General features: G+C 43.2%; 1 protein-coding gene across 2 annotated transcripts in view; it reads left to right on the top strand.

Moving 5' to 3' along the window:
• Positions 1 to 19,973, top strand: part of TBC1D19 (TBC1 domain family member 19) — a 327,200-nt gene that overhangs the window by 235,775 nt on the left and 71,452 nt on the right. For both annotated transcript variants that reach the window (XM_082267943.1, XM_082267942.1), the window contains 4 exons: positions 1,711 to 1,743; positions 5,300 to 5,409; positions 11,030 to 11,121; positions 13,531 to 13,646. In XM_082267943.1, coding sequence (XP_082124069.1) covers positions 1,711 to 1,743; positions 5,300 to 5,409; positions 11,030 to 11,121; positions 13,531 to 13,646 — 351 coding nt within the window. The remainder of the gene's footprint in view (positions 1 to 1,710; positions 1,744 to 5,299; positions 5,410 to 11,029; positions 11,122 to 13,530; positions 13,647 to 19,973) is intronic.

The raw sequence follows: 19,973 nt of genomic DNA, 5'->3' as shown, positions 1-19,973 counted from the left end.
AATCAGAAGTCTCTAAAAGTGTATGAGAGATGTGTAAATTTCAAACAGGACTTTTTCAGGCTCCCTTTGAGACACTCTACTGCAAGGGCTATGGGAATTGTTGGAGAATAAAAATCACACACACATAGGTTGAACTGGATGAACCAATGTCTTTTTTTAACCTTATAAACCACGTGTCAAACACAAGGCCCTGGGGGCGAATCTGGCCCTCCAGGCCATTTCATGTGGCCCTCTCACCTCTCCTGCAACTGCGGCATCCCCTTCATCTCCGCCCCCACCTTGTCTCAGCAGTTGGCAGCAGAAAGGACAGAACTCCTCCTACAGATTCTACAGTTTTGTTTGCAGCCACAGAATCTCCTTGAATTCTCCTCCCCTGATCTTAGTATTCAGCAGACTCAGGCAGTTGACTCCCGCCCTCCTCCAGACCTGAACTTTTTGCTTCCCAGCTCCTAACCCCAGCTTCTACCAGGCAGCAGGTAAGTGGGTTGCACTGTGATGTAAGGGATGTTTGGAGACTCTTGAGATCTGATGTAAGGAGGGGGGGTGTGCTCTAGACATCTCGTCTTTCAGACACATCCGGCCCTTTGAGTGCAACCATAATGCTGATGTGGCCCGCAATGAAATGTAGTTGGACGCCCCTGTTATGCAATTATGTAACCTGTGACCATGCTCCCCTGAGGTTTTTTTAGTGTTTATACTCCACGAAATTGAGTTGTGGAGGGAGAGTTTCTGGCCTAAAGAGAGAGTGCTCCTGTTTTTTTAATGCCATTGAACAGAAACTTTCCAGTAAACAGTTTTTACGTTTGGTAAACCATAAAGATGACCTCTGAAGATAATGTGGGTAGCTGCAAGTGGATGGGGTTAATAATGGCTAAAAAATGATTGACAGTGCAGAGTCAGTCAAGGTCTAAAAAGAGGCAACAAGGAGAAAAGTGCTTCAGATCTGGCTGCTGAAGGGAATAGTTGTCTGCCTCAATACAATTGCACCCGAAATAAAGCTCTATTGCTACAGAGCGGAGCTTCGCCTTAACAATGTCACTGATTTATTTTCTATGTTCCTTAGACATGTATAAAGCTTGCAAACAACGCTATGAAACACTTTATCTTTAGTTTCTTTCCATTTTATGCAGCAGCCTTTGATGCGAGAACTGAAAGTGGAGGCTAAACACATTGTAACAAAGCAAGGAGAGAAAGTTTCAGAATCCCATAATCCTCTAAAGGATCAAGAAAAATGAATAAAAGTTTTACGGTTTCAGCAAAGCACACATTTTGGAACAAGTTTTGTCCTTTTTTTTTTGGAAAGAGGGATTTGTAAATTCCATCCTTTGTAGTGAGAAATCAATAGCATATCTCTTTTAGCATCAAGACTCACTTTACAATTCTATCACATGATGCTGCTTGCAATGATGACTTTTGTGATCATTACTAAGGGCAGGGTTATCAACAATTTTACATAGAAGCAAAAAGCACAGCATCCTGTTCTAATATAAGGACAATATGGGTTCTATTTTTTGTTACTTCTGATTATAATTCAACTCCAATAGCTGTTTTACACAAAACCAGTTTTGCAAGATAGTGTAAAGCAACACCTTTTATCGTTACTTTGAAAATCTCTTACAAAACTAAGGAACCTTTGATATGATCTAATATAGAATGGCAAGTCGTTTCTATGTTTAAGTATTAATGCATTCTATATCTTATGTTTTATAGGGGTAATTCCATTTCATGGCTTTTCAATGTACGGTAAGTGTGCTGTAAACTAACAGAAGCTTTAACAAGGTGTGACTGCTGTAAATCTGGCCACCATGTGCTTTGAATCAGCACACTTGTCCTGGCGTGGTCATACACAAGACAGGATTGAGTTGCTCAGGGATAAAGTAGAAACTGAATAATAATGTACATTAGGCAAATTACATCAACTAACCTCTCTGCCCTGGTTGCAGACTTTTTGCAGAAAGGCAGTAATATATTAAGTGTAATATAATGATCGGGGTTCACTAAAGAGTGTCTGAACTCTGAAAGCTGTGCTAAAAATAAAGGCATAGGCCTAGTTGCTAGTATTGCCTGTGGTCTCCCTGCATCTGATTTTTCTTCATTATTAAACTACCATTCCCTATTTAGAACTTTGTTTCTGCGTGGAGGCAGCCACCCTGGTGAAGGCAGGACTTTGCTTCCTGCCCCTCTCATGACTGGTGGTCTGATGACTAATGGTGTGTGACCTGTTTTGGGGTAGGTGGGTGTCATATGAGATGACCCTCTCCTTTCAGAAATTAGACTCAATGTTGTAGCAGTATCTGGGCTAACAGGGTATTCTGAGCCTCTGGGAACTGGGAGTTTAAGACAGTGTCTTTAAGTTTGTGAACCTTTGGTGCCTCCACCCAGAAGGGGCTTATAAAAGGTTTCCCATCTAGGAACACCTTGTCCCAAAGGGGCCATCACACGAACACTTTCTGTATGCAAAGAAGTGCAGGTCCAGACTTGAATGCAATTTATCTTTTTAACAATGGACTTCATAGGAGGGCAACAAAATGTGGAATACCCCAAAACTCTGTGGTCAGGCTCGTCAGACTAGAAGTCACTTTTATAGTATTATCAAAGAGAAGAAAAGGCGCCACTCACCAACCCAGTGCAATTAGATGAATGTGGCCTTAGCAAGTGCTGCTCCAGCCACACCCGCCTGACATGTTTCACCCCGCTCACTGGGGCTTGGTCACAGAGGACCTCTCTGTTACAACCAGGCAGTTACACTTTGACAGCAAGACTTAATGAATTACCACAGCGCTGAACCGCGCTGTGGTAGTCCATTGAGAACTACAAGCCGACAGCCGCAAAGGCTGTTGGACCTTGTAGTTTTCCCATTCACAGAATACTGTTTTTGCAGATTGTGACAGCTAGCGGGGGAGAAATCCCCCGCCAGCTGTCAGAACGGGGGGTCGGGGGAACAGGGTCTGGTGCATGTGTAACATATTACATGTTACACCCTGAATAAGAGTGTAACATGTTACAAATGGTGAACCCATCCTTTAAAGTCCCCATATGTTTCTTGCTACATTTTGGTTTGTTGGACAGAATTTGTTTGCTTTGTTCTTAAAGCGGAGTTCCACCCTATTTTTTCACTTTACACCGTCAGTTAGATTAAAAAAACCTGAAAAAGAATTGGATAATTATAATTTTTTTTGTTTCACTTACCTTATTTTTAATGAAAATTAACTTACCTTCCTTCCTCCTCCTCCTCCCTATGCGGCCGCCGACGTCACTTCCTCCTTTGCATTGACTCCTGGGAGATGAGCGTCATCAATCCCAGGAGTCAATGCGCCTTCACCGGTGTCCCTCGTCACTTCCGGTGCAGGCGCGTCATTCCCTGCTAAATTAATTAGAACAGCTTCTGGGCATGCGCAGAACCAGCTGTGGGATGACGCGCCTGCCCCGTAAGTGACGAGCATGGCATTCTGGGACTCCGAAATCCAGGAAGAGGGACGCTATGGCTTCAGCTGCCCACACCCCAGATGGCAGCGCTGGACAAGAAATTTTCAAGGTAAGTTTTCCTTCTTACAGGTACACTAAGCAGGGGACAGTTCAGAGGCTATCATTGCTTAAATGCACTAGCCCTGACTGTCTTAGGGGTATTTTTATCCCAAAAATAAATTTTGGGAAGAACTCCGCTTTAAATACACCATGTACACACAAAAAAATAAATCCAAGGATGCGCTACAGTCTCTGGTGTGATCACATACAGTTGAGGACAACAGGTGATATTATGGGTGTTCTTACATAATGAAATATAGTAAGAAATGTATAAAAGTTGGTATTCTGGTCGATATAGACACTTACTGTAGTTTAGGTATCAGTGATGACTTTATTTGGGCTACTTTTTTTTCCCAGTGTTAGTGTGGTGTGTTTTAGGCATGTTTTATTATAAAACCTCATTGAAGGTATGTTTTGCTGGAAACTGCACCAAAAATATATCAAGCATGTTTTTTTTTGTAACACACAGCTCTTGAACACATACTGTAAGTCTGAATGTACAGTAGCTTTAAAATTACATTTTTGATGACTGCTCACATTTACAAAAAGCTAACCAACACAAAACATTTCACAAAAGAGCTGGATGTCTAATCTTAGTAAAATATTAAATGTCAGTACATGACGAGAAGCTGCACATGTCAGAAAGTTTTATAAACACAGCAAGTAGATTTTTACAGAAGGAAGTTGCTGCAGGTAAATGTGACATTTTCATGACAGAGCCAGTATGGAATTTAAATTATTGCTCTTTCCTGTCCAGAAAAGAGCATACATAAAGCTTTGGGACCATGGCTGTTTATGTAAGGCGGAACATTCATCCTGTGCAGCTCCTGGGTGTCAATTATCTGAGCACAGACACTGTATGTACATCTATAAATCACAGCCTAGTAAAGAAAGTGACATATTTAAATAGAAACCTGTCGTCTTTCCTGTCATTATGTGACATAAGTGTAGCTGGGAGTCTTTTATAAACAAGGCTAGACTAGACCTTTAAAAATCACAAGAGGCACAGCTAATATGAAATATTTTTTATGACTTTTCAGTATATATATGAAACCACAAACAAAACTGTGTTTGCGATATGAGTGTAAAGTCAGAGATTTTAGTACATTACTTATGACTGAAATAATTTATGACATTCTCATGAGATACAGTTGCATTTGGTAAACATCCACAGATGAGTACCTGTTGGTTTAGAAATTCATCTAAATGACTATGGCACTACCTTATAGGTGGCTATCAGGATTGCTTACCATGCACAAAATGGCAGATGTGTCTACACATCTCAGAATCTAACTTGAATTCTTTTTTAAAAAGTAAAAGATTCCCCATACCCAAAGGCATCAGCAGTGCTGGGACAAGGTCATCCAGTACCCAGGGTAAAAATGGCAACCCGCTACTGTAGGGGCAGTAATCTCTGTACTGGTCCAGGCTAAAATGACTTTAGCAGCCTACTGACTGCACTGTAAAAGACTTCACCTATGCCCCCCCCAGTAAAATCCTGCGCCCAGGGGTCCTGTTTCCTCTGACCCCCCTGTCCCGGCCCTGGGCATCAGGTATTTGCACCCGCTGTGAAGGAGCAGCTTGGAAAGTGCGGTAATCGCTATGGATAAATGGGTTGGGGATGGACTACTCAGGCACTCTCTCACTTTTCACAAAATGAACATGTAAGGACAGAACTTTGGAATCAGCCATTGCTTACTTGGTTTGTTTAATAATGTACAAGAACTGAGCTATTCTCCGTATTCTCATGTATTTCTAACTTCTGTGTTTTCAGTTGCCCCTTTATGTTTCTTGTATCCGGAGCCGGCCAGACTATATCAAGTGTTTCGAGAGATGTATGTGCGCTTCTTCTTCCGTCTCCACTCCATCTCTTCCCACATATCTGTGAGTTTCTATCATCATGTTATGTTGAGTACTAGGACACCAAGCAGTGTGTGAAACCTTAGGGTGGATAATAAGTAAAGATAGGATTATTTTGTTATAGAGCAACTAGCAGAGGGTAGAACAGCCTTTCTCAATCTTTTTAATACAGGGGAACCCTTGAAATAAATTTCCGGTATCATGGAACCCCTGGTAAAAATTACTCTATCTGCAATTCATGATACATTAGTGTGATCATCCTTACATTTGTGGTCATTGGGAAGAAATACGACCTTACAGATAGCTAAAAAGATCAGTGGTGTCAAAGGGAAATTTTCTGGGAGGCATAAATTGCTCATTGTTCAAGGAAATCCTAGCAACCTCTGGCGGAACCCCAGGGTTCCATGGAACTCTGGTTGGGAAACCGTGGCGATTTAAAGCCCAATGCTTCCTAATTTCCCCTTTTGCCCGACAGAGGTCTGTAAAGTCCCAGATGCTTATATAAATATGGCTGACTTGAGAGAAAGGCAGACTCTGAGGCTTCAGAGGCTGTGAAGTTATTGGCAGTGGAGCTAAATGTAAGCAGCAGCACAGCATCAGAATAGCACCAGGCTGACTTTCACTGAAGTCAGCCTCACTTGAATACAAGAAGCCAAGACTTTATATACTCTGTCTGAAGGGACATTAGCAAGGAACAAGCTGTGCCCACACCACAGCAGTTATAGACGTCCAGCCAACTATCAACAAGTGTAGCAGGAATGACAGCAGCAATTGAATTAATTATAGCAAACAGTAATAAAAGTCTATCCTTATGAAATAAAAAAAAAATACTATTAAAAACTGATATTTCAGTTCTAGCTATGCTCTAGTGTAACCCACCAGCCTTGTTTATGTCTCAGAAATCTATCGGCACTATAACACATATTAATGAATTCTTCTTATATTTTATATTGGAGAATTCAGCAGGAAAAGCAGGACTTACCAACAGGGAAAGCAGACGTTACTAGGGAAGGCTGGTGAGAAATTTACCAGCATTGATCTTTAACTAAAATATACTTTGTCAATGGGCCGACCCCCTAATAAGGGTCGGGTATTACATTTTATATGCCCTTTTAATATACTAGATTGTTCTGATTCTAAACTATTAGACTGTTTGTCAAAAGAAGCATTTAGGTCCATTTCCCACTACATTCTGCTTTAACGCAACATGTTTTGTTGCGTTAGGGCAGTCCAATCAGTTTGACTAGGCTGGCAGCACAACGCAACACACAAAAAATACTGAATACATTTTTGCCAATGCAACATAACACAAATCTTGTTCCTTGTGTTTTGCTTTATGATGGTGATGCACATCATATCATGTGATAAAATGCATGTTTCTCTATCGTCCATTGACAAATGCAGCCTCCATCTTCATTAGCCATTGGGTTATGCTGCCCCCTGCAGGAGTAGTTCTAGGCAGGAAAAAATTCATTCTCCACGCCCACGGGGCTGTCCCCATAGGCATAACCCACATACCCTCTGCTCCAGCAAACCAGTTTGTTTCTGCCTAGAGAAGGAGTAGGACCTAGGTTTCCTGCTGGGACTTCGGTCTCCGTTTTTAATTCTTTTCAGAATATTTGCTTTTTTTTTTCTTTACTCACCTTGCTAGCTTGTGTTCAGGGGGATCCTCCTGGTGATCTACAAGCAATGCCGACTGGGGTTTCGCACTGGATAATCTAGATCCTTAAGGTCTCCCCAGCTCGGCCTATAAGCATGAGCAGGTTATAGTCCCGCACTAGGCCTCACTACGACGGTGCCCCTTTCCGGATGGAGACGAGCCTGCGAGTGGATGTCTCACTGAGACACAACGACCTGGAATGCCCTGAGTGGCAGCGCACCCCTTGGCTAGTAGCACCCCCACTCCGGGTGCAAGGTGGTCTGCCCAGAGCAGAGCCCACCCGGTCGATGGTATGGTGAGTAAATGTGGCCCCCTTGCCCCTTGGGGGTCTTGGGGGAATGTGGGCCTTCTCCTGGGGATAATATGACCGGGGCTTTTTAAAAGATCCCCCTGGCCTGTCAGGTACCCGACCCTGTGCCCGGTTTCCCTCTCCCGTTCCCACAGGGGCGATATAGCTGGGGCGCCTTTTGGGGGTCCCTGACCGCATTCCACGCCGTGGGCGCCGCCATCTTTAGTGTGGGCAATGTATGATTTCTTTTCCCCATTGACTTGTATGGGGCAGCCATTTTCCCTGTGCTTCCTATTGTTTTGCATTGGCATCCATTTTGTGTAGTCCTCTGGAGCTACACAGGCAGCGTGACCTTTCACGTCCAGGCTGATGTCACATCCTGTGATTTCTTCTTCCTGCTGCACAGTCCAATTCAGGAGGTTTCCTCTGGAGGTGGTACAGTTCTGGGGTGTTTGTGGGCATATCCCTGCACACTCTGCTGTTGGTGTGGCCGATGAGATTGGCGGTGGGAACGCGATCAGCGTTTTAAAGTGACAGTACTCCTTTTTTCTGTTACATTGAAAATGGAGTCCCAGGCTGTAATTTAACCCTCATACCCGCTCAGTGCGACACCCCGGACATTCCGGATTGCAGTCGCTGACCGTGATTTCAGCAGCTCTGGAAAGCCTGGCATCAAAATTTGATTTTGTAATGAAAAAGGTTACTAGCCGAAAACGGCCTTCTCCATCATTGGTGGGGTTCTCTGATTAAGAGGCGGATATGGTCGCCACGGACGCCCCCCTACCTGAGGGATTGCTGTCCTCGCAATCGGATGGTGAAGAGGACCTGTCTTCTTCAACTGCAGGGTGGGAATGCTCTTTGGTTGAAGCCCTGATTGTTTCAGTTAGGGAAACTTTAAAATTGACATATTAGCCCACGCCAGCAGGGACACGGAGGGCTTTTGGCCCCCAAAAATCAGGCAAGGTTTTCCCCTGTCCCGAGACCTTTCATGATATTGTGAATGACCAATGGCGGCTCATCAAGCACTAGTAGTGCCTAAGCGCTTGAAACGCCGCTATCCCTTTGCTGAGATGGTATCCAACTGTTGGACTGTGCCGTCTAAGGTGGACAACCCTGTTTCTAGTTTGAACAAATCTACTATAGTGCCTGTGGAAGATTCCCTGGTTTTTATGGATCTGGTGGACAGGCGGGTGGAATCCCTTTCCCGCCATCTTTACGTGTTAGCGGGTTCTATTCTGAAGCCGGTTTTTGTGTCTGTTTTAGTATCACAGACGGTTACGGAATGGATTACAGTTCTGAAAGGGAACTTGAACCCTGACATAGTTCCCCCGGAGCTGATGGAATTTATGGACCAGATGCCCCAGGCCCTGGTGTTTTTATGTGATGCATACTTGGATGCGGCTTCCCTGGTGGCCAGAGTTTCAGCTGTGGGGATTGCCCTTCGGCACATGGTTTGGCAGAAGAGCTGGTCGACTGACCAGGCTTCCAAGAAGGCCCTGACAGATCTTCCTTTTCTGGGAAGAGCGTTGGTTTGGCGACTCACTGGATGAGTTGATCAAAGGTCTGATTGATGGGAAGAGAACTCTTCTTCCTCAATCCTCTAAGCCACCCCGTACTAAGCGGGGGCCTTCCTTTACCACTCAGGCATGCCTCTGGGGCGCAAGAAAAAGGTAAGCCATTCAAAGCTTCTGGAGGAACTAAGAAGCACTGAGGCAAGCCCAAGGCCAGTCAACCCGGTTCCGCAGGTAAGTCCTCTTTACGGTCGCTGGCTTTAACGGCTTGGCTGTTGAATGCCAGGTGTTGAGAGTTAGAGGTCTTTGTGACTCTGATTCCTACGCTGTTGAAGGCTAGGAAGGCGACTTCTCGGAAGATATATCATCGAACGTGGAAATCATACATTACGTGGTGTGAATCGCTGCAGCTGCACCCTCGATATTTTTCTATAGCTAGGGTTTTGACCTTTTTACAGAAAGGGGTTGAGCAGCGGTTGGCTTTGGGCACTATCAAGGGCCAAGTGTCGGCCTTGGCTATTTACTTCCAAAGTCCGTTGGATTGCCCTGATTCACACTTTTGCTCAGGGGGTGCGTCATCTGGCTTCTCTGAGGAGATCCCCGTTGCCTCTCTGGGATCTCAATCTAGTTTTGTCTGTCCTTCAAAAGCCTCCTTTTGAGAACAGGAGGGAGATTTCTCTGCTTTCTTTGTCACAGAAGGTTGCCTTTTTGGTGGCTATTACTTCTGCTCGCAGACTGTCTGAGTTGGCGGCGCTGTACTGTTGTTCGCCTTATTTGGTGGTCCACAGAGATAAAGTGGTACTCTGACCCAATCCGTCTTTCCTCCCTTAGGTGGTGTCAGATTTTCATCTTAATGAAGACATTGTGTTACCTTCCTTATGTCCTAAGCATCGTTAGCAATTTGCCTTGCACTCTTTGAATGTGGTTTGGGCGATAAGGGTTTATCTGACGGTAACTGGGTCTTTCCTAAAATCAGACTCTCTTTGTCCTTACTGATGGACCTTGGAAAGGTTTGGCTGCGTCTGCTGCGACCATATCCAGATGGATCATGCAGAAGCTTGTTCAGGCTTATGAACTCAAGGGTCAGGTTCCTCCTTTCCCCGTGAAGGCACATTCTACTAGAGCGCTGAGTGCCTCTTGGGCTTTTCGCCATCAGGCCTCTGTAGTGCAAGTTTGTAAGGCGGCAACTTGGTCGTCTTTGCACACTTTTACAAAGTTCTACAAGGTAGATTTGTTGCCATCTTCAGATGACTCTTGGCTGCAAGGTTTTTCAGGCTGCTGTTTCATAAGAGAATGTTTTCTTTCTCTTAGGGGTTTTTTTTCACCTGGATGAGCTCTTATTATTTTGGTTGAGCTTCATGTTCCCAGTTGGCTACGTTTAGCCTTTGGAATTTACGTTACTCTCTGGTTGCTTTCTTCCCATCCCTCATGCCTACACTGCTTTGGGACATCCCAATGGCTAATGAAGATGGAGGCTGCGTCTGTCAATGGACGATAGAGAAAACTGGATTTTTGTAAGAACTTACCGTAAAATCAGTTTCTCTGAAGTCCATTGACAGACGCAGCACCCGTCCCTCTGATACGGGGATGGTTTTTGTGTCTCTTCTTCAATGCTTACAACTAAACTGGTTTGCTGAATCAGAGGGTGTGTGGGTTATAGCTATGGGGACAGCCCCATGAGCGTGGAGAATTAATGTTTTCCTGCCTAGAGCTACTCCTGCAGGGGGCAGCATAACACAATGGCTAATGAAGATGAAGGCTGTATCTGTCAATGGACTTCAGAGAAACTGATTTTACGGTAAGTTCTTACAAAAATCCAGTTTTTACTGCATGTTACCACAATGCTCCAGTGTGAATGGACGCTTATTGCAAATTAGACTTAGATGGAAATTGTCAGTATATATATTCGTGGCTATTCTGTTTTGAATACTACTGTTAATAGGGTTGGTTATGGACTTTATATTTCTTTTTGTCTTCTTTTTTTACCTTGTGTTACTGAGGGAATAAGTTTTTGTTATATAACACTAATAATTATAGCTTGAGAGGAGCAGAGAAGTATTTTCCTTTTTATTTTAGCATGTAGTTAGGTAAAAAGAATCATTAGGCACTTTGTGTAGTTTGTGTTTTTCCATCCTACGTATGTTCTACAGTACAAAGATAACTTTATTCCTGTATGTTTTGTAGGGAATAATGTCACTGTGTCTACAGTTTGAGAGCCTTCTTCAGACACATCTCCCACAGCTATTCTATCATCTCAGAGAGATCGGCGCACAACCGTAGGTTTTTTGGGGGTTTTTTTGGTAGGGGAGGGGGTGCCTATTTGCAATGTGTTATCACCTAAGGCAGTCAATGTATTATAATGTGAAAAGCTAACAAACTAAGGCCTCCTTCACATAGGGGGCAGTAAAACCCAAGACCTAATATACAGCCAAGGGGGCTGTACAGTAAGTCCCCTGCTTTTGAATGGGTTCCATTCTGGGAGCTTGTTTGTAAGTCCAACTTGCTCATAAGTCCAACAAAGATCAGTGCTTGCAGACAAACGAGTGCGAGCACTGATCAGTGTGTTCTGGTGGGGGGAGTCCCCCTGTCAGAACACAAAAGCACAGCTGGGGAGATCACTGCACCAACATTGCTTGTGTTGGTACGGCGATCTGTCAGTTTTTTTCATTCAGCCAGCTGGGTTTGAACGAAAAAAGAAACTGTGCAAACACAAACACTTTGAAAGTTCGCAACTCGAAGGTTCATATGTAGGGGACTTACTGTACAAATGTTGTGACCACAAAGCAGAGCATCGTATTCGTGGCAAATTTATTTTGGCTTGTCAAGATTACATGCAGTACAGCTTATCAGTCTTGCCCATTCAAGTGAGAGGAGTCATGCTGCAACCACATGGCAAACATTTGCAGCATGTTAATTTCATTAACAATTGCTAAAGCATAAGAATCAAACAAAAAACAGGCATTTAGGAAGGCATGATCCCCTCCTGAACATCTAGATGCCGCTGCCTAGCTACCCTCTGAAAAGTGATCAACTGCAGATCGCTTGTCAGTGTCTGCCGCAGTGTGACCTTAGCCAGTTCTTACTTTGGCTTAATCACTAAGAGTATTAACTCTTACTAGTTTAAGAGGAATACAAATCAGAGTGTCTTCAGTGCACAAAGGGTGTTTCTCAGGTATGCAAGATGTTTAGCAATTGGTGATTATTTTTTGGGATAATAAGCACCATCGTTTAATGGTCCAATATCATTAACTCATAAGCTAAATTCAAGGCCTCCGGGACTATAAAAAAAATTGAATAAATGAACCCATTAAATTGGAAAATTGTGCAGGAAAGTCTAGGCAGCACAGTGGCTAAGTAGTTAGCACTTGCTCCTAACAGCACTAGGGTCATCGGTTTGAATCCCAACCATGGCACTACCTGCCTGGAGTTTGCATGTTCTCCCTGTGCCTGCGTGGGTTTCCTCTGGGTACTCTGGTTTCCTCCCACACTCCAAAGACATGCTGGTAGGCTAATTGGCTCCTGTCTAAATTGTCCCTAATATATGTATGTCTGACTGTAAGTTAAAGACCTTTGATTGTAAGCTCCTTGAGGGCAGGGACCGATGTGAGTTTACAATTTATATATATATATGTAAAGACCTGTGAGAATTGAGGGTGCTATATAAGTACCTGTAATAAATAAATAAATAGGGTGGGTACATTTCAGGACTAGGAGCACGGCAAAGCTGCAAGCAACATATGCTATTTATGCTATTTAGCAGGTTGAATTTTTTTAGCTGCAAAAATGTCTTAAATTCTTCTTTATGTAGCAATTGATGCACAAGGATACAGGTTTAAAAGCTTTTACTTAATGCCCAACTCCAGGGAAACTGAAAATTCCCCCTTGCAGTGGGGCTGTGCTCTCGCCAGGTTTAACTTGCGCAATCCTCCTCTCCTCTGTGCTGCTCGACTGGTCCCCAAACCTAAGCAATGTCCTCTCCCCTATGCTCCAGCAGTTTAGGCTCTTGAATTCATCAACCCTAAATTGCACATTATAACACAGAGGGACCGTCCACCATCAGAGCATAAAGGGAGCGTTGCCTGCCAGGGGAGTGGAGGATCGGGTAAGTAAGGCTCGGTTCAAAGACAAAGGTGTAGTGTAAAAAAATGACAGTAGGCAGTTTTTTGGGATTTTGGGATTCTCCATTATTTTTTAAATTTTGGCGTCTGGTTCCTCTCAAAATCCTTACCAGACCCAAGGGCCTGGTATTAATTGAGGGGGCGGGGGGGGGGGGGAAACCCCACACAGTTTTTTTTTTTTTTTTTGCCATTATTGCTGACAATACTTGTTTTTACATTCAGCTGTCAGCAGGGAAGCCCGCTGAAAGCTAATGACCCATCAGTTGTTAAGGACGGCTGGTTTCCCAGCACACTCCTTAACAACCAGCTATACATAAAAGGAAAAACGCATCAAAAATGTGTGTACAAAACCGCAAAAAGTACTGCAAAATGGAGTGTAGAAAGCATCAATCACAACCTGCATAGATGTGAACCGAGCCTAAAAGTGCTTTTACACTTCCCTAGAACAAAAGAGCAGCCATTCTGCATGGGAGAATTTTCCAGTTTTTCGGGAGATTACCCAGAGTTTAATTGCTGTGTTTCTTGAAGCTCTTAGCAGACTTCTTTTTTATTTATTTACCATTTTAGTTTACGCATCTCGTTCAAGTGGATGGTTCGAGCATTTTCTGGCTATCTGGCTACCGATCAGCTGCTGTTATTGTGGGACAGAATTCTTGGCTATAATTCCTTGGAAATTCTTGCCGGTAGGATTATCTGATTTACATTATTTACTATTTGTATTATTAATGTTTGTTAACTAAATCCATAGCAAGCCACATATTGCTCTGTTGTTAACATAAATATTATGTAAACAGGGAGAGTTTGACTCCAGGTTCAGCAAATCTCTTGTGCTTTGTCTAAATAAATGAAGCATTAAGAAGGAGACAAGTAATTGTAGTCTGTAGAAAATATGATGAAGTGTGTGATGGGAAGCATGGAGGGTCAGCAGTCTTTGGGCGCCTGTGTCCTGTTTTTAGTTTTAACACTGGACTGTGAGCGAGTTTCTGAGTCTGTTCCCCCCACAGGCTGTAGCCTACACAATCCACAGTTAATGGTCAATTAAAATATAGTGTATATTTTTTCAAACTGTGAATTTAGCAGCATAACTAGAGTCTCATTGTAAGGGGATCTGTCACAATGGCTTTACCTGCTATGGCTAAGGTTTCCATCCAGTTTGGGAAGTTGGAGCTTCCTGAATTCCTAAAGTTTTGCTAATTCTGGAACATGCCATGTGGGATGCTACAAAGATCTAATTATTATTATTATCAGGGCTTTTTTTCTCAGAGAATAGGTGCAGGAACTCCCTCTTTTGGACTTACCCCTTGTCTCCGCCCCTACCTACCTCCGTGAACCGTTCCTTGGTTCCACCCACTACCCACCTCCCAGTACCATCCCTTTTAGAAAATAAAGAACAAAGTAACATTTGTGGTACTAAGTAATTTGTATGGAATTTGTTAATGATAACAAAAAAGCAGTAAAATAGATCCCATGCAGCCAACAACAATATATCCCCCAGCAACAATAGATCCAGCCAGAAACAATGGGCCCTCGGCAGCAACAACAGATCTCCCAGCAGCCAGCATCAATAGACTGCTGCCTAAACAGTAGATCCCTCCCAGCAACAACTGACCCCTCAGCAACATAAGACCCACCCCAGCAACAATAGACCCCCCTGCAAAACGAGATCTCTTCCAGAGAAAATAGATCCCCCAGCAGCCACATTAGATATTCCCAGCAGCAATAAATCCTCCTGCAGGAATAGATCCCCCTCAGGCAACAATAGGTTCCTCAGCAGCCAGCATCAATAGACAGTGTAGCACAACCCAGCACCCCTTGCCATTAAATACATTCAGGGCTGGAGGTGCCGGAACTGCGTTCCCCTGCGTTCCCGCTGAAAAAAAGCCCTGATTATTATACAGGATTTATATAGCGCCAACAGTTTGGGCAGCGCTTTACAATGTGAGGGAAGACAATACAGTTACAATACAGTTGAAAACAGGAGGAACTAGAGGGCCCTGCTCGTTAGAGCTTACAATCTAGAATCTGTTTCACTACTAGAACCAGCAAACAGCACAGAAGCAGGAATCTCATATGTGACTCGTGACAGCTATCATGACAGCTTCCCTTTATACTAAAGTGCAATTCAAATTTTCCTAACATATGTGAGGCGCCATTTAATTAAAAATAGTATAGTATCAGTCTGCTTTATTAATGTTTGGAAAGGGTCCTTGCATATCTCATTCACGTATAAGTTTGCAAATTGGCAGCGTGAGTCCTGCGTGAGATGTCAGCTAGAGGACACGTATGAATGATCACTCCAGATAGTAGCTGGTGTCTGCTAGATGGCATTTTATCAGCAGGCTGCCTTCTCTGTGTGTACTACAAACCTTGCGTGTTTCAGAAGCCACTTTCTCCCTTCCATTTCCTCCATTACCCTAGCTGTTTACTCATGTAGTCTACATTCCACTGATCCAGACAATAGTCTGTTTTGTTGTATCTATGGTTAGAATATCTAAAACAATGTGTTTTTACCAACTTTACCTAGGGCACATAAAAGTATAGAACAATAACACTCATGATATGATCTCTTATGTAATCTGTCAGGCCATAAATTAAATAAGTACATGTAGACCCTATTCACACTTGCGAATGGGGCCTTAGCTGTTTTGCAGGAGACCCAGCGGGGATCCCATTAATTAGCTGGGAAGGAAGCATTAAAAACAATGGGAGGCAGGCAGCTCCCTAAATTAATTCCAGGTGCTCACATGTAATCTCCCATGGAGCGATTACCTGCGAATGATCGGCCCTGGACACAGACAGTCTGGGTCCAGGGCTGATCACTGATCAGGTAACCTTTGCTTAAGTGATTACATGCGAGCGACCACGATTAGCTGTGGGATCTGTCTGCCTCCCCATGCTTTCAGTGGGGCTTCTGCCTGCAGCTAATCACAAGGAATTTTTCTGTAGAAAAAAGTGGCAACCACCCCAACGTTTAACTAGCCTTTGTAGCAAGGTGCACATGGAAGAGCATTGTGAATCACAAACAGAGGATTTCCCAGCACACTTACCAGCCAGCCTGCAAAACAACCAAACTGACCCTGTCTAACAGTTTACGTTAAAAACAGAGGATTGTGTTTGCACACATTTGTAAATATATGCGTAATCCGCAGTGCCTATGCCAAGGGACTTCTGATGATCAGTGTCTCCCACCACCATTCAAGGCTGCGCTCACCACCAGGTTAGGTCCGTATTTCCCAGGTAATAACCATACTTTCCCCACCCTGGGGTGTACAAAAAAGAGTTCACTTTACTCCTCCTCCACCTCCATTCAGATTTTTGGGGTCCACTGGTCACTTCTTGAAATATCTGGCCCTTTAGGACCATGGTACCACCACTGCAGGTAAGCTCATACAAGACAAAGGAACCTCATGGTTTAGTAAGGTAAAACCACAGATATTTATTTAAAGCCATTGCACTTACATCAGAATATCGAATAAACAGCTTTGGCAAATATCGCGGCGGGGCTCACTGGAGCGGGGCTGGAGGTGAGCGCAACCTTGAATGGTGGTGGGAGACGCTGACCACGTTTATTGTGGCACGTGGAGTGGATTATTATATGAGCTGGGACACTGTATATGCAAAAAGGACATTAGAAAAGTTTTTTTTTTTGTTTTTGTATGTTTGGCACTAAAGATACATGACCTTATACAGTATCTCACAAATGTAAGTACACCCCTCACATTTTTGTAAATATTTTATTATATCTTTTCATTTGACAACACTGAAGAAATAACACTTTGCTACAATGTAAAGTAGTAAGTGTACATCTTATTTAACAGTGTAAATTTGCTGTTCCCTCAAAACAACTCAACACGCAGCCATTAACCACTTCCATACAGAGCAGTTTGACACCCTTCCTGCCCAGACCAATTTTCAGCTTTCAGCACTCTCACACTTTGAATGACAATTGCTCAGTCATGCTACACTATAACCAAACAAATTTTTTATCATTTTTTTCACACAAATAGAGCTTTCTTTTGGTGGTATTTGATCACAACTGGGGTTTTTTTTTTTCGTGATATATGCAAAAAAAGAGCAAAAATTTTGAAAAAAAAACACTTTTTTTTAGTTTCAATTATAAAATTTTGCAAAAAATTAATTTTTCTTCATACATTTGGGCCAAAATGTATACTGCTACATGTCTCTGGTAAAATTAACCCAAATTAGTGTATATTATTTAGTCTGTGTGAAAGTTATTGAGTCTAGAAGCTATGGTACCAATTACTGAAAATTGATCACACCAGAAGTACTGACTGCCTATCTCCTTTCTTGAGGCCCTGAAATGTCAGGACAGTACAAATACCGCCCAAATGGCCCCTTTTTGTAAAGTAGACAGTCCAAGGTATTTAGTAAGAGGCATGGTGGGTATTTTGAAGTTGTAATTTTTTCCCACAATTCTTGGGAAAATGAAGAAAAAAAAATTTTTTTCTTTTTTTTCCCACAAAGTTGTCAATTTATAAGCTATTTCTAACACATAGCATGTACACAGCAAAAATTACACCCAAAAATACATTCTGCTACTCCTTCCGAGTATGGCGATACCACATGTGTGAGACTTTTACACAGCCTGATCACAAAAAGATACTCCACGTCCAAGAAGCACCTTCAGGCGTTCTAGGAGCATAAATACACATAAAACTTTCTTACTACCTATCACACTTTTCAAGGCCCTAGAGCACCAATACAATGGAAAAGTCCACAAAATGACCCCATTTTGGAAAGAAAACACTCCAACGTATATTCTATGAGGCATTATGGGTCCTTTGAACGTGTCATTTTTTTCCACAGGTTTTTGGAAAATGTGGGAAAAAAATGAAAACTTTTTTTTTTTTACACAAAGTTGTCAATTTATAGGATATTCCTAACACATAGCATGTACACAGCAAAAATGACACCCCAAAATTCATTCTGCCACTCCTCCTGAGTATGGCAATACCACATGTGTGAGACTTTTTCACAGCCTAGCCATATAGAGGGGCCTAACATCCAAGGAGCATCATCATGCATCCTAGCCACTTGCCTAGGCCTATTTTTGACATTTGGTATTTACAAGCTAAAATCAGTTGTTTTGCTAGAAAACTGCTTAGAACCCCCAAACATTATATATTTTTTTTTAGCAGTGACCCTAGAGATTAAAATGGAGATTATTGCAATATTTTTTATCACACCGTATTTGCGCAGCGGTCTTCCAAACGCAATTTTTTTGGAAAAAATTCACTTTTTTTAATTAAAAAATAAGAAACCAGTAAAGTTAGCCCAATTTTTTTCCATAATGTGAAAGATAATGTTACGCCGAGTAAATAGATACCCAACATGTCATGTTTCAAAATTGCGCACGCTCACGGAATGGCGACAAACTTTGGTACTTAAAAATCCCCATAGGCGACAATTTAAAAATTTCTACAGGTTGCCATCCTTGAGTTACAGAGGAGGTCTAGGGCTCAAATTATTTCCCTTGCTCTAACGATCACGGTGATACCTCACATGTGTGGTTTGAACACCGTTTACATATGTGGGCGGGGTTTCCGTATGCGTCGCTTCTGCGCGCGAGCTAACGGGGACAGGGTGCTTTAATTTTTTTTTTTTTTTTTTTTTACTATTTATTTTATTTATTATTTTTTATTTTTACACCGTTTAACAAAAAAAAAAAAAAAGGATCATTTTTATTTCTATTACAAGAAATGTAAACATTACTTGTAATAGAAAAAGGCACGACAGGACCTCTTTTTTGTGAGATCTGGGGTCAAAAAGTCCTCAGATCTCACAAGTACACTAAAAGATAGAAAGAAAAAAAAAAAAAAAATTATTATATAAAATGAAAAAAAAAAAAAGGACCTTTAAACCGGTTGCTAGGCAACAACATTTTCCGTAGCCCCGGTCCTCCAAGACCATAGAGTCAAGTGAGGGCAAGCTTGCCCTCACTCGACATCCTGTCTGTGAGGATCCGGGACTGGATCGTTTTCCCCGCTGCCGGCGGGTCCGGTAAGCGGGGAAAAGGACCGGACGCGGCGGGAGGGGGGGGGGGGCACCTCTTCCGCCATCCCAGAAGGGTGATCCCAGGGCGAATCCGCTGCTGGGACCACCCTTATCGGAAAGCCAACCGTCCACCGTTTAAAAAAATACCAGGGTTATGGCAGCTATCTGCTGCCATAACACCGGTATTTAGGTTTAAACGGAGGACGTATATAAACCTTTTTGGACTTAGACATGGTGGCTGTATGAAGGGCGACAGGTACTCGGGTACTTTGCTGGGCAGGTGACAGGTACTCTGGTACTGATGAGCAGGTGGCAGGTACTCGGGTACTCCGATAGGCAGGTGACAGGTACTCGGGTACTCTGATGGGCAGGTGACAGGCAGGTGATAGGTACTGATGAGTAGTACTGATACTGATAGGTGATAGGTGATACTGTACTGAGGGGTACTGATGATCAGTACTGATACGTGATAGGTACTGATGAGTACTGATGAGTAGTGATGGGTACTGATGAGCAGGCGGCAAGTACTCGGGTACTTCAGGCGTCAGGTACTCTGATGAGCAGGTGGAAGGTACTCGGGTACTCTGATGGGTAGGTGACAGGTACTCAGGTACTCTGATGACGGGTACTTCGTTGACAGGTACTCAAAGTACCTGAGTATCCGTCATCAGAGTACCCGAGTACCTGTCATCAGAGTACCCGAGTACCCGTCATCAGAGTACCCGAGTACCCGTCATCAGAGTACCCGAGTACCTGTCATCAGAGTACCCGAGTACCCGTCATCAGAGTACCCGAGTACCCGTCATCAGAGTACCCGAGTACCCGTCATCAGAGTACCCGAGTACCCGTCATCAGAGTACCCGAGTACCCGTCATCAGAGTACCCGAGTACCTGTCATCAGAGTACCCGAGTACCCGTCATCAGAGTACACGAGTACCCGTCATCAGAGTACCCGAGTACCCGTCATCAGAGTACCCGAGTACCCGTCATCAGAG

The sequence above is a fragment of the Pelophylax lessonae genome, assembly GCF_965119305.1.
Source record: "Pelophylax lessonae genome assembly, chromosome: 1".
NCBI lineage: Eukaryota > Metazoa > Chordata > Amphibia > Anura > Ranidae > Pelophylax > Pelophylax lessonae.
This window is presented reverse-complemented; position numbering and strand designations above follow the sequence as displayed.